General features: G+C 39.4%; 1 protein-coding gene across 1 annotated transcript in view; it reads right to left on the bottom strand.

Annotated features, from left to right (window-relative positions):
- Positions 1-14,996, bottom strand: part of AFF2 (ALF transcription elongation factor 2) — a gene marked incomplete at its 5' end in the record, with an annotated part of 502,187 nt that overhangs the window by 255,062 nt on the left and 232,129 nt on the right. The window contains one exon of the mRNA XM_080653155.1: positions 9,683-9,727. Within this exon, the coding sequence (XP_080509281.1) occupies positions 9,683-9,727 (45 nt within the window). The remainder of the gene's footprint in view (positions 1-9,682; positions 9,728-14,996) is intronic.

Raw genomic sequence — 14,996 nt, 5'->3', positions numbered from 1 at the left:
TTTGACTCTTGTTTTTTTGTTTGTTTGTTTTTAGATAAAATTGCTTTAAAAAAACACAATTCTTGTAACTATGTTGGTCAGAGCTTTAATTTGTTCCCTGGCAATACTTTTTCCTGCTACACTTTAACCATATGCTTTTTTGGATTGTATTTTTGTGTAGTTCTTTTTTTTAAAAATATATTTTATTGATATTTTACAGAGAGGAAGGGAGAGGGATAGAGAGCTAGAAACATCGATGAGAGAGAAACATCGATCAGCTGCCTCCTGCACACCTTCCACTGGGGATGTGCCCGCAACCAAGGTACATGCCCTTGACCAGAATCGAACCCAGGACCCTTCAGTCTGCAGGCCGATGCTCTATCCACTGAGCCAAACCAGTTTCAGCTTTTTGTGTAGTTCTTTTGATGATTCCTATTTTTATTATTGCTAATGTTTTATTAGTAAGAACTAGAGGCCCGGTGCACGAAATTTGTGCACCGGGGGGGTGTCCCTCAGCCCAGCCTGCACCCTCTCCAATCTGGGACCCCTTGAGGGATGTCCAACTACCCATTTAGGCCTGGTCCTGGTAGGATCGGGCCTAAACGGTCAGTCAGACATCCCTTTCACAATCCAGGACTGCTGGCTCCCAACTGCTCGCCTGCCTGCCTTCCTGATTGCCCCTAACCGCTTCTGCCTGCCAGCCTGATCACCCCCTAACCACTCCCCTGCCAGCCTGATTGATGCCTAACTGCTCCCCTGCCAGCCTGTTTGCCCCTAATTGCCCTCCCCTGCAGGCCTGGTCCCTCCCAACTGCCCTCCCCTGCAGGCTTGATTGCCCACAACTGCCCTCCCTTGCAGGCCTGGTCTCTCCCAACTGCCCTCCCCTGTTGGCTATCTTGTGGTGGCCATCTCGTGTCCACATGGGGGCAGCCATGTTTGACCACATGGGGGCAGCCATCTTGTGTGTTGGAGTGATGGTCAATTTGCATATTACTCTTCTATTAGATAGGATTCTTCCTGGACCAGTTATTGGAAGGATGTTCTTGTGGCAATGAGGTCTATGGCTTCATCCAAGACTAGCAGAAATATCTTCTGAACATGAGGATGTGTAACCAATAACTGCTTTGATCTTTATTTCTATCTTATCAAGAGACATCAGCCCTGCATATTTCTCACAAAGCAGCATCTCACTCTTCTAGTTTGCTTCAGCAACAAAGTGCTTCCCACAAATGTGGATTAGTTATGTAATTTCTCATTCAATCCTTCCTTTCCCACTTCTCAAAATATGTATGTCCCAGACTTGGTCCATGAAACTCTGATCACAAACCATCATACCCTTTCTCATTATTCCAATATTGTTTTTCCTTTTCATGGTATGCTGCTTATCCTGCAAATCAGTGATTCATCAGCTATGCCTCAGATTCATGGCTATGAGAACTGTCTTTTGGATTCTTCCCTATTTTACCTTCACAAAATAAATTGTGATTTAGGCTTATGGATGTCTTCTAGTTAGATCAATTATGGATTTAAGATCTCTTTCTCATTTTCCACATGCATTTGGCGATAACAAGAGAAGGGACAAATCTTGTTTTATTCTTTCATTTCAAAAGTGGAAGATGCCTGTCAAATTGATTCTGAGAGGTTACTTTCTCAATGCATTTTCCAGAGACACTGGTTTTTCCTTTACACAGATGCAAATGGAATGGTAAATGTCCCTTGCTTTACCCCCTCTTCCCCCTAACCCAATCCTAGAAGCACAGTCAGGACAAAAGGCTACTTCCCAAACAACAGTTGGAAGCTATTATGTCTTTCAGAGAAGCCTAGAATGCTTCTTGGAAAACTAATACATTGTTTTGTTACCCTCTCTGTATACCCAAGATACAGAAAGCAAGTATAAATTCTACACGTGGCTTAAATTCTCACCTGCTTTCATTCAATTCAATAGAAAATAATAAATCACCATGTTCACAAAAATGAACAGGTTGACAGGAAACAGACTTATTTTTATAGCACACCTAAGATATATAGGGACTCATACATTTACTCAGCTATTTTAAAGGGGCTACTCTGGCTTACTCCCTGCGCAGCTAAATGCTAAGTTGCTAAGTTATGGCATTTGACATCATCTCTTCCTTGACATGTCTCCATTTGAAAGTTTCCTATGATTCACTGGGCCAGTCACCTTGTTACTCACATTACTCATTTTCCCAATGACGTCTGTATAATCATTTAAAATTCACATCATATACTAGATGCAACACACTCCCCCCCCCCCCCCCCAGATTCCACATGAAAATATTTAAATTGCTTGACAGTCTCTAAGTGCATTTGGAAGCACACTGGATGTCATATCTACATTGTTCACATAATAGTTGTTATAATTAAATTTAGCATATTTCTTCTGGGTTGGTTTGGGTTTGAGAAAAGAGGGAATGATTACTGGTAGGGAAATAATGGGCACTATCTCTTATGGGCTAATTTGTTCAATGAATAGCTCACCTTACATATGCACACTACATATTAAGTCCATTAGTGCTTTGAATTAGTTTCAGAAAGGGTAATACTCCACATAATTTACCCAGTCAAGGGAATTTTCACCTGCTGACAAATTTACATATTTCCCAATGTCATTAGGTAAGAGTTAGTCATCAGACTAGCAGAGGGTACTATTATTAGTTAGTTCATTTATTTGACTCCATCATTGTTAACATTTATTATAGTCTAAATTATATTTAGCAATTGTTATCCTTCTTGGATGAAACACTATATTACTATTTCAAAAAACTATTAATTTTAAAAGTTCATACCAGAATAAGATAGATGTTTTTAAAGCATTCTGAAAATCTTAGTATTTAACACAGCCATACAGAAAATTGTTTGCATGATTCCATTTGAACATTATTTATACGTTAATATGACAGAATATAAAATCAGTTACCCAATTATTGGTTAAATTTTATAAAATAATTGTTATTGAAAGGTATTTGATTATTCTGCACATTTATGAAAATATAATCAAACATAATTTCAGACACAATTATCTTACCAATTTTGTTCTTTGGCTCATTTTTTTCTCACCTTTAATATGGTCCTTTTCATTTTTCCCCTTTAAAAAACAGCAAATACTCTACATGGTAATCCTGTAATTATTTAGTAAGTTTTATCTATGATGAAACAGTAAACTTAAACACAGACCTAATAAGTAGAATTGCCATAATTTAGAAGGCTGTAAATACAGATCATGTTGTAATAAAAAAGAGGTGTCTATGTCAGTGTTTGCCAACCTGATTATATGGCAGGGAGAGATCTGTAAGACAATACAGTTTATAAAATCAAGTTCCCTAAATTCTAACTAGCAAATTTTGCATCCCTCATAAACAGTGAATTACCCTTACAGATGTTTGCCTATAAAATTATCAACTATTGAAGGTGCTTTGGTAGGAAACACAATCTGTTCAGTGTCAAATCCAAGAGAAACATTACATATGCATTTTTACTCTAGAAATGATTTAGTTGATAGTTTATTGATATCTTAAAATAAATGCTTGCTAGGAATAAATAAATCATACCATTGCAGAACAAATAATCATTGAACATCCATCCTTAGCTAGTAGCATTTAGTACATGCTGCTTTCCTTGCCTTAAGTCTTCCAGAAATGATTACTCTAGGACCCATAAACCCCATGGAGCTTAGAAAAGAAGCTTCAGCTGCTGCTCACATTATTACATATGAGCAGCTTAAGAATCCCTCAAATGATAGATGAATTGTAACTCCAAAACACCATCACTGGGGCCAGAATTGTTATTATTTTTCATTTCTATTTGTTCTTGAGGGTAGCTTGACACTCAAGAGAAAATGGAATGCTGATGAAAGCAGGTACACAGGCTGGGTTGCACTGAGCTGATTACTGCCTTAAAGTCTCTGATTTGTAAAATTTATAATAAGCAATAATGTTCTTGACAAGTAGTAAAACATCTGAATTTATGCAACTTATTCTGTGGGAGAAGGGCAATTTGGCAGAAAAGTGCTGTAGGTTGGTTAATTCTGGTTTGTTTGAAAAACTGCTTGAAATTATTTTGACATAACTGGATTTGTACAAATTAAGGAAACAAAAAAAGCTGAAATGAACTGTTTGTTGATGCCATAATTATGAAGTGAAATGGAACTTGTGAATTGTGGATGGATTCAGGTAAACCAACAGGAACAGAGGGAATGCATGACAGGACATTGTCAGAGACATGGGGACAAATTACTTAACCTCTCTGGATTTCACCCTTTCCTATTTTGTAAAATGTGATTAATAAGAAAATCTGTTAGGGCTGTTATGAAGAGAAAATGACAATGTAGTGTATCTAGCATACAGTAAGTAGCACATTATTGTTGTTATTTCTTTTATTAATAGCAGTAACTTATTATTATTATTTTATATTTGAAATGAGATTTGAAAATATTAAGAATAGCAGGAAGAGCCGAAACCGGTTTGGCTCAGTGGATAGAGCGTCGGCCTGCGGACTGAAGGGTCCCGGGTTCGATTCCGGTCAAGGGCATGTACCTTGGTTGCGGGCACATCCCCAGTGGGAGGTGTGCAGGAGGCAGCTGATCGATGTTTCTCTCTCATCGATGTTTCTAGCTCTCTATCCCTCTCCCTTCCTCTCTGTAAAATATCAATAAAATATATTTAAAAAAAAAAAAAAAAGAATAGCAGGAAGAAATAATTCATTCTCCAAACCTGCTCAACATATGTTGGTTTGCTGGTATTCTTAGTCAAAACTTCTAAAATAAATCAGCCAGTGTCTGAAGCATTTTTACAGGTCTTATTTTTCCAGTTTTATTGAGAAATAATTGATATATTCTAGTATCTCTGTATAAGTTCAAGGAGTACAGCATGATAGTTTGATTTTATATAGTGAAATTATTAGCATAGTAGGTTCAGCTAACATCCATCTTCTCACATAAATACAACAAAAAGAAAAGAAAAAAAGGAAAAAATCTTGTGATGAGAACTCATAAGTTTCAGTCTCTTAACAATTATCCTATGTGCCACACAGTATATACCATACTAGACCACTATAGTCATTGTGTTGGACATTACCTCATTAGTACTTATCTATACTAATAAAAGGGTAATATGTTAATTAGACTGGACATCTTCCAGATGTCCTTCTGGACAAAGCCACTGTGGCAGGGGCCAAGGCAGAGGCAGTTAGGGGCGATCAGGCCAGCAGGGGAGGGCAGTTAGGGCCAATCAGGCTGGCAGGGGAGGGCAGTTAAGGGTGATCAGGCCAGCAGGGGAGGATAGTTAGGGGCGATCAGGCAAGCAGGCAGGTGAGTGATTAGGAGCCAGTGGTCCCAGATTGCAGGAGGGATGCTCTCAATCTTTTGCTATTATCTAACAACTAGAGGCCCAGTGCACAGATACGTGCACCAGTGGGGTCCCTTGGTCTGGCTTGCGAGGCTGAAACTGGCAGTCAGACATCCCCCGAGGGGTCCCGGATTGGAGAGGGTGCAGGCCAGGCTGAGGGACCCCCCCATGCACGAATTTAGTGCACCGGGCCTCTAGTTTATCTTATCATTGTAAATTTGTACCTTTTTTTTTTTTTAAATATATTTTATTGATATTTTACAGAGAGGAAGGAAGAGGGATAGAGAGTTAGAAACATCGATGAGAGAGAAACATCGATCAGCTGCCTCTTGCACACCCCCTACTGGGGATGTGCCCGCAACCAAGGTACATGCCCTTGACCGGAATCGAACCTGGGACCTTTCAGTCCGCAGGCCGACGCTCTATCCACTGAGCCAAACCGGTTTTGGCAATTTGTACCTTTTGACCACCTTCCTCCAATTTAGCCTCCCTTTGCTTATGTCTTTGATAAACAAAAATCTAATCTCTTTTTCTATGAATTTTTTTAAGATCCCACATACAGGTGAGATCATATAGTATTTGTCTTGAGGTCCATACATATTGTCACAAATAAATAGGATATCCTCATTTTTATGGCGGAATAATATTCTAGTACACACACAGACACAACTTCTTTATCTGTTCATCCATCAGTGGGCACTTAGGTTGTTTCCATGTCTTGGCTATTGTGGATAATGCTGTTGTGAACATGGGAGTGCAGATATCTTTTTGAGTTAGTGCTTTTATTTCCTTTGCACATATTATCAGAAATGGAATTTAAGCAATATAATTTTTTTTAAATCAAAAGATTCTTGCTGTAGGTTTGTGAATAAGGTGGCTGACAGGTGTAGTGCAAAATGGAGTCTGATTTCTATTTCTCCTTTGCCATATACTAGCCTCACCCTAAACTACAGGTCATTTATAACCTCTTTAGGTCTCAACTTCCTGATATAGTAAGGAACTAACATGTTTCTTATGATAAAAATAAGATAACAAGGTTCAAGTGCTTTGAAAGCCAGTTGTGCTATAGGGAAATAAGGTTGCTATATCAGGTCAAGTGGGCTCTGGAAGACCAGACAAGGTGGGCTACAACCTAGTAAGAGAACTTGAAGTGCAAGCAAACAAAGAGAAGTGGAAGTGCTGGTCTGAAGGGAAGCTGAGCTCATTGTCAGAGTAATGGTAAGATAAACTTTCATAGAAAGCCAACTGGTTTGAATTTGAACAGCATTTTTGGGGAAAAAAAGGGTCAAAATAAAATGCATTAGGCAAAAGCATTTCCATTGCCAGGACACTGATGGGTTGAGAGTTGGGGAGAGGTCATTTGTATTGACCTTCGTTAATAAAATAAGTTTTTCCCTATGTTAGATGAAGTGGGTTTGCATACATTGTCTGCGGTGCTATAGAGGGAAAAAGGGGAGAATCAGGGAGGTTGGAAAAGTTGAGAGAGCAAACATACTGAGATCTCCATTTTACATATGCAAACAGAGTTTACACCTTAGATTCCTTCACTGCAGGTGGATGTTGGGGTGGAAAGTTGAATCACCCTTTGCTTTCTAGATGAAAAGATTGAAAAGCCACAGAGCTAGGCAGTGATGGAATGTCATGAGCAACTAGAGGCCAGTCCTCCTTGTCCCTTGGCTCCTTCCTCTGCATAGCTCCATTTCAGTAAAAAAGAGAAGATGACCTTACTTGCTCTGGACTCTGCTTAGTTTGAAAAGCATTGAGGGTGTTAGAAAGAGTTGGAGATAAATAGTAAAGGTACTCCCTCCAAGAAGGAGGCTGATGGGGAGCAAAGTGACAGAGAGAGACTGTAGAGCCATCCAAAAGACACTAAGACTCTCAAACAAATAGAAATATGAATGTGTGATAACAAAATATACAGTAAGAACTCTGTTCCATGAAATGCAGTCTGTAAAAGTTTAAGAATTAGTAATAAACTTTAGGACATAAACTTCAGAAAGCTTATTTTTATTCCAAGTATGGTAAATGAAATATGTCATTCTTCAATTTAAAAAAAGCCCACTCATTAATGGTGTTTAAAAAAAAAAATAAAGAATTATAGCCCTGGACTAAATGGTTTAGTTGGTTAAGAGTTGTCTCAGCACTTAAGGGTTGGTTCAATACCTAGTCAGGACACATGCCCAAGTTGTGGGCTTGATCTCTGGTAGGAAACATGCAGGAGGCAGCTCTCTCCCTCCTCTTTCTCTCTTCCCTTCTCTCTCTCTACTTTTTGTTGTTGTTGTTGTTAATCCTCACCTGATGACATTTTCCCATTGATTTTTATAGAGAGTGGAAGGGAGAGGGAGAAACACACAGAGAGAAACATTGATGTGAACGAGACACATTGATTAGTTGCCTCCTGAACGTGCCCTGACCAGGGCCAGGTATGGAGCCTGCAACCGAGGTACATGCCCTTGACCACAATCAAATCCTGGACCTTTCAGTCTACGGGCCAACATTCTATTCATTGAGACAAACAGGCTACAGCATTTCCTCTCTTTCTAAAATCAATAAAGACAGATATAAAAGACTTCTATATAACCTATATCCCCTCAAAAAAGTAAGAAAAAACATTTCGCTAGATTCTATTGTACAAACAACAGAAAAACACATTTTACTCTCTCAAAGGGTGTTAGCTTTTTCAAACTTCTTAAAACAACCTGCTTTTTTTCTTTCCACATGACATTCTGTTTTTCTAAGTGGCTTCTCCAGCAGACTGGAGTTGCTAGCCCCTGACAGGTGTTCACCCGCTCCCCTCACTTAGTCACTGTGTGAGCCACCTAGGCACCTGGGCCAGGTTGCTCTTAAGTAGAGATTTCAATTGTGACAGATTAGGTAGTAATTTTTGAAATGGGTCCAGCATTCCTTTGGGAGTTAATAGAAGACCACTGACATCACTTGGAAAAGCAAGACTACTGTAGTGACCAGGGTAATATGTTCCTTTAAGGAACACAGCCATCACAGAAGTAAAGATTTTGTATATTTGGTGTATCTGACCTTTGTTGACCCAATGGAAAGAGCAAGGGACTGGGTTCCCAGGATTTCACAACAGTCAACCACCCCACACTGAGACCCTTGGATCCCAAGGAAAGATGACTGAGGGGTTCCTGGTCTCTTATCTTATAAAAGTAGCCAGCATATCCCTAATTCAGATAGTCTCATCTCTGATCAGAGTGATAGGACTCCTTTTTAATAATCATTAACAATGATTTTTAGTTAAAAAGGTACATGAATATCCACAAAAGTTGAAATCATGTGGCTATTCAATTTGGTAGTAAACAGTTTTCTGCTCTTTATTATTCCTTTGGCTGTGATTTCGCAGGGTTTGATTAAAAAAAATGGACTTCTAAGAAGCATTTACCAGGAGGAGTCTCAGGGGGAATTGGAGTGAATGTGGTAAGTGAGGAAAGGGGGTGCAGAATTTTAACTGGCACACAGATTCTTTCCCAAATGGAAATCCTACATGGTTTCCTCCTGGTCACAGTGATAATAATTTATCATAATAAAAAGCATTCATATACTACTTGGCAGCTTATACGGAAATAAGGACAGGTATTATTGTCCTATTTTACAGAAAAGAAAGGGAGATTCAGAAAGATGAAATCATCTGTACAAATCATAGAAATGACAAATAGTGGAGGCAGGACTGGACCTCTCTTCTATGACACCTATTTTTCATGTACCATATTGCCTTATGATGCCAAAAGCCAGATACAGGAGATACATTCTTCTGGCTTGGCTTTGGTTTTTCCTTTTGGTTAATCATTTATGTTGGGAGAGATTAGTGCCACCATTTGTAAATTTTTGCTGCCTCCATGCTATTCTCATGCACAAATTCACTCCCATCAGTATCATTTCTCACTGGCCATCATTCTTGTTTCTCTTCCCATCCTTGCTTCCACATCTCATCCCCTCCTTATAGGCTACAATTTCCATAACCATGTGCCATCAACAATGTAGTGGAATAGAACAATGACATTGTCTTGAGATCCCAGAAAGCAGAAAGGCAAAATTTTTGGGTAAGATGTTTAACCAGTGTAAGTTTCCTTAAACAGGTGTTGAGTCCATCCAGACTCCAAAGAAAGACCCATAAGGATGTCAGAATGGGACAGAAGGTTGGTGAGATTAGGATACTAGCTTGATTAAAGGATCGGCATGACAGGTAAGAAATGAGACAGGAGGTATAAGCAGAAGGGTCTTGAAGTTATACTCCTGGAAACAGAACAGTAATTACTTTAAACAGTTTAAGCAGATATATTGCTTCATTATTAAAAGGCACAGAAATAAAGGTTTAAACTCACCCTCAAGATTTCTTCAACACAGCTTGGATCACTGGGAAGGCTTGCCTAAAAAAACATAAAAAAATTAAGCACAATCTAGTTACTTTCAGAGAAGCTTATTGCATAATATTTTTACTATTTAGGAAAAATTCTAAGGAAAATAAATGTAGGTATCAATGTGGTTTTTCCTTATTATATACAAAGCACAAGGGATCTGCAAATGACCAATTTTATTTTACTTCAATGAAACAGTAAGACCACAGTGCAAGGTGCAGAAAGCGAGTGCCTCATTCTGTCACTGATTTGCAGTAGGACACTGATCCATCCTTCCCCATTGATGGGACTTCACTTTGCTCATCTACTGGTATTCAAAGAAGGAGTTCAACTTCTTGATCTTTAAGGTCTCTTTGACCTTCTGACACAGTTTAGTGTGTTACTCATAATCACAGATTTTTAAAAGATGAGGTCTATATGAAACACTTCTACGATTAAATTAAGTTCTTTGAACTTATGAGCCCAACCAGATGCCTGCAATTCTTTTTTTTTTTTTTTTTTTTTTTTTTTTTTTTTAAATATATTTTATTGATATTTTTACAGAGAGGAAGGAAGAGGGATAGAAAGTTAGAAACATCGATGAGAGAGAAACATCGATCAGCTGCCTCCTGCACACCCCCCACTGGGGATGTGCCCGCAGCTAAGGTACATGCCCTTGACCGGAATCGAACCCGGGACCCTTCAGTCCGCAGGCCGACGCTCTATCCACTGAGCCAAACCAGTTTCGGCATAGATGCCTGCAATTCTTATTGAAAACACAGGGTAAAACTCCTATGTAAACTGCATGCTTGCCTTGGCACTTAGACTCTTACACATACACAGTTAATCCCTTGAGCCATCTTTCCCAGTGTGACAACTTTCTAATCAACCAAAATTCAATCAACTAGCAGAAATGTACTGAGGACATACTCCATGTCTGGCAGTTGGTCCTTTCCTCCAGGGGCTCCATAATGAAAGCAAGAGTCCAAACACCAAAGTGAGACACCAGCTATAAAACAATGCATAACGAAGGACTTGAGAGCCACCTGGACAAAGGTCTTCCAGGCATGATGTCACCTATGCAGGTATGGGCATCCTCCCAACATTCTTACCACTCTCCTTCATACTTTCAGCCTGTCCAGAATTGCAATCTGATCATTTCCACCTCACTCCAGTTCTGGTAAATATAATATTTGCTCTCTTTGATTCACTGCCTTGGGATATAAAAGGCTGGTTTTATTCAGAGAGCACTTCCACAGAGTCCACATGTTTCAGGCCTCTTACAGGACAATTAAGTCATAATCCCTTAGTTACTCTGACACATTTGAATATGAACATAATTCTATTTCAGGAAATGGGGACTAGAATATGGATCCAGTTTCCCTCAAAGTTAAAATATATGTTAAATTCATCAGCAAATCTCAACTTAGCATTAAAGTTGCTACTTTGCATGCATTAATTTCAGCTAATATTTTTGAATACCTTCTCCATGTAAAGTTACCTGCTCCAAGTAGCATAAAATCCCTAGTGGGGGAGGCAGGGTGAGAAAGAGTCACCAACAATGAGCGGCCATCCAACCTGGGTTACCCTGGCATAATTAATTGATAGTGTCCTCTTTCCACCTTAAAAATGTCCCAGTTTGGATGATAAATTATACAGTCACCCTTCCAAGAACAATCATATTCTAATACCGAGTAGAAGAACAATAAAAAGAAAGGCTAAAAAAGTTGGCTGGGCACACATTGTCAAGAACCTTAAATGTAGATTTTTGTTAGGGAACCATAGATGGCCTAGCACAGTTCTTTGTTAATTTATCCATTCATTAAGCAAATATTTTTGAGGGCTAGAGTCTGTGCCACTAGACTTGCAGTAGGCACAGATATAATAGGAAGCAAAAGGAAACAGTTTCTTCTCTCATGGAGTTTGCAGATTCAAGAGGAAGGCAGATATGAAGAATCACATAGTTAATGTACAATTGTAACTGTGGTAAGTGCTACAAAGGAGATCATCCTATGGACACTAGTTCTTCAAATGAAAGAATTAACCAATGACTATTTCCTAGGTGCATGTCCAAATAACTGAGAAATGCTGCAATCTATCTGCCTCTTGGAGATCCATGATGCAAATTAAAGGCTCTGTGACACCTATCTAATTTGTTTAATGCAGCACTTTCCAATTTTCTTGACTGAATTCTTGGGTTTTTAGTATTTGTAATACCCCCCATTAATAATTATTATAATTGCACAGAATGAATACTTACAGAACATATACTTGGAGATAATGTTCTATTACAAAGATTACAGAACTCAACTGATTATTCTTAACAGCAAATAAAATCTCATTCCATTGTTCAGTGCTCCAATAACTATTTTCCAAGACAATTCTTAAACTTCTAATGAATACCTTCCCCAAACACCAATATCAAAATGATTATAGCAAAATCTTTAATCTTTAATATTGCTATTGCATTGTATCAGTGTGGGCTGCCTGGGCTAAAAATGTATGGCCCACTCTCATGAGGAGGTCTTTGTCCTCCTTTTTCCATACAAATGCATAAACATTAATTTTTTAATTAAAGAGGAAAAATATTGGTAATATGCAGACACAACATTTATGAGTATAAATGTTGGGTGGGAGTCCTGGCCCTATCACCAGGGAGCTGGACTTTGTAACTTTAATCCTTTAAAGTTCCACTTTTTCCAATTGTAAAATAAAATAAAATAATGGTAATAACAATACCTATTCCTTTAAAATCTCACAGGGTTTCTGTGAGCAGCAAGTGAAATAAATAATATGAATAACCCACAAAGCCCCACACAATGAGTCAGGTTTTTACCCCTTGTCCTGTTCTTCTTACTGCTTTATTATTAAGTCCAATCTTCTTGTCTTTTCAAGGTAAGATTTGACTCACTCTTGTCAACTGCAAATATCATCTCTATACCTGGTATTATGAATATCCATTTCCTTATTGGGGAAATGCTGTCAAAATAGAAAGAGTTGTGGACTCTGGGGCTTTACAGGAAATCTAATAATGACTTATTGCAGTTGGTAGCACTCAGGATTGGGAAAAACTCTACAGACAAGGGCAGCGAAATAAATTGCATCCACATGAAGTGTTCAGAATTTTTTTAAAGGAAATAATGGAATCAAGCATTCACATGGAGCCACGAGTTCCACAAGCTCATCTAGCCCTGACTTATAGCCGTTTACACTGCCAGACAACTACATTCAAGCCGCAAGTATTTTTCCCACTGCAAGTGTGTTTGAATTAACCGGCGAGTATTTCCTAGGTGCCTAGAAGAGTGTGAGGTATTGTGGGTTGCTAATACAAATAACTATGAAACTTGGCCTCTTTCTTTCCAAGTTACATGTCTAGATGGGATGGAAAAACAAACAATTAGAGACCCACTGGGATATACATTGTAAGGTAATCCTGACAAGGGTAATAGGATGGCATTCATTCACCCCCTCCACCTATTCATCAATTCTTTCATTTATTTCTTTAGACAGCAAATCTGGATTGAATTCACATTGTGCTCAAGATGGTCCCAAGAGGGAGTATTTAAAGAACTAAAGACAACATAATTTGTGCCTTCAAGATGCCACACAAATTGGGGAGACAAACATTTACAAGGGAAACAGACAATACTGACAATACCATACAGGAGGTCTGATTTAGGTGTCCAGGAGACAGTACCTACCGGGCTTGTGGACAGAGTCATGTCCGACAGAAGCTCCCAGCCGCCGAGATCCTGACTGTAGTCCTCACTCCATATAGGAGTGAGGGGCCAAGGACTTGACATGGCTGAGAAGTGGCGGGGACACCTGAAGCCACTCCCGTCTCTGAGCTCCCTGCAGAGCTGCGCCGGGAAAGAAAGCTGAACTAAGGCTATGGCTCAGTCCAAATTTTTCCCAGTTGCTCTCTCTATGTCTCTCTCTGTCTCTCTCTGACGCACACCCCTCTTGCAGTAATTCTGGAGTCACTCAGACAGGTGTGAGAGAATACTGGGGAAGAGGGGAAGAGAGCTAGTGGTGATACCAGGATTAGAACCGCTATCCGATGAGTTCCCAAACTGCTGTTTAATTCCGGAGCCACCTTCTCTTCTCTTTAAATCCTCTTTTGAGTATTCAGATGGTCCACAAAGCGCAAGTTAGCCACTCAGAGCTGCAGCGTCCTTTTGCATTCCCCCTCTCTAACCCCTCCTCTTGGAGCAGAAAGCAAGGCTGTGCTCTTCTCACTCCTGGTCCCAAAAGAACCTCTTGCGCTGGGCACAAATGTGGTCTTCTGAAGGCCAGCCAGGAAGGCATGCGCATGTCAGGCAGGTGGTGAATTGACTGAGAGCCCTCACAAGTGCCTACCCTCTATGCATGTGACAGTGTAGGCTGCCACCCCATGTAGCCACAGAGAGACCACACACAGATCATCTGCCTAGTGATAAATACATATCTTAGAAAATAATCAGGGTACCTTTAAATAATCAAATATTCAATTAACTGCAGCAACAATAAATGAATTGCATAGGATGTTTTAATCATTCTGGAATTAATCAGTTTGGAGAATACTTCTTGGCAATTAGGGTAATATAAGATATCAAAAATACCCTGATTGTGGCATTGAGAGACATAAGCAGCAGCTAGCACTAATAGAAAACATTGAGATTAATGTAAAACATTAAAAGAATAATAATCACCACATTGTTAACCTGGAGGAGCTCAATGCATGCCTCTCAGTACATTATTATTAAGGGATTGTGGGAGAAGAGAGGTCATTTTTCCCCTTAAAATCATCCTGAGGTTGCCTCATAATACCTGGCAATCAAAGCCCACTATTTTAGGTAAATTTCATCTTGGCAATGACTTCGTAAAGCAGGCTTACAGCTGTTAGGGGGGAGGTTGTTGTGCTGGGTCGGGGATCAGGTGGGGGAATAGAGCTAAAAGGAAAAAAAAAGAAAAACTCATGGACATTGACAACAGTGTAGCGATTGCAGGAGGGGCATGAGGGGAGAGGTTGAGGAGGGTGTAGGGAGGATAAATGGTGATGGACTGAAAATTGACTTGGGGTGGTGAACACACAATACAGTGTACAGATGATGTACTGTAGCATTGTGCACCTGAAACTATATAGTTTTGTTCACCAGTGTCACCCCACTAAATTTAATAAAAAGGACAAAAACTTAAAAGTTGCAAGTTTAATTGCTAATGAATGCTTGAATTCCCCTAACAAGTGCCAGTGACACTGACTGACATACCAATAGCACAAAATACTATGTTACTGGTCCAGTTAAAAACAATATCCACGACT

The sequence above is a fragment of the Plecotus auritus genome (assembly GCF_963455305.1).
Source record: "Plecotus auritus genome assembly, chromosome: X".
Taxonomy (NCBI): Eukaryota; Metazoa; Chordata; class Mammalia; order Chiroptera; family Vespertilionidae; genus Plecotus; species Plecotus auritus.
The sequence above is the reverse complement of the archived record's forward strand: the minus strand, read 5'-3'. Positions and strand labels throughout refer to the sequence as shown.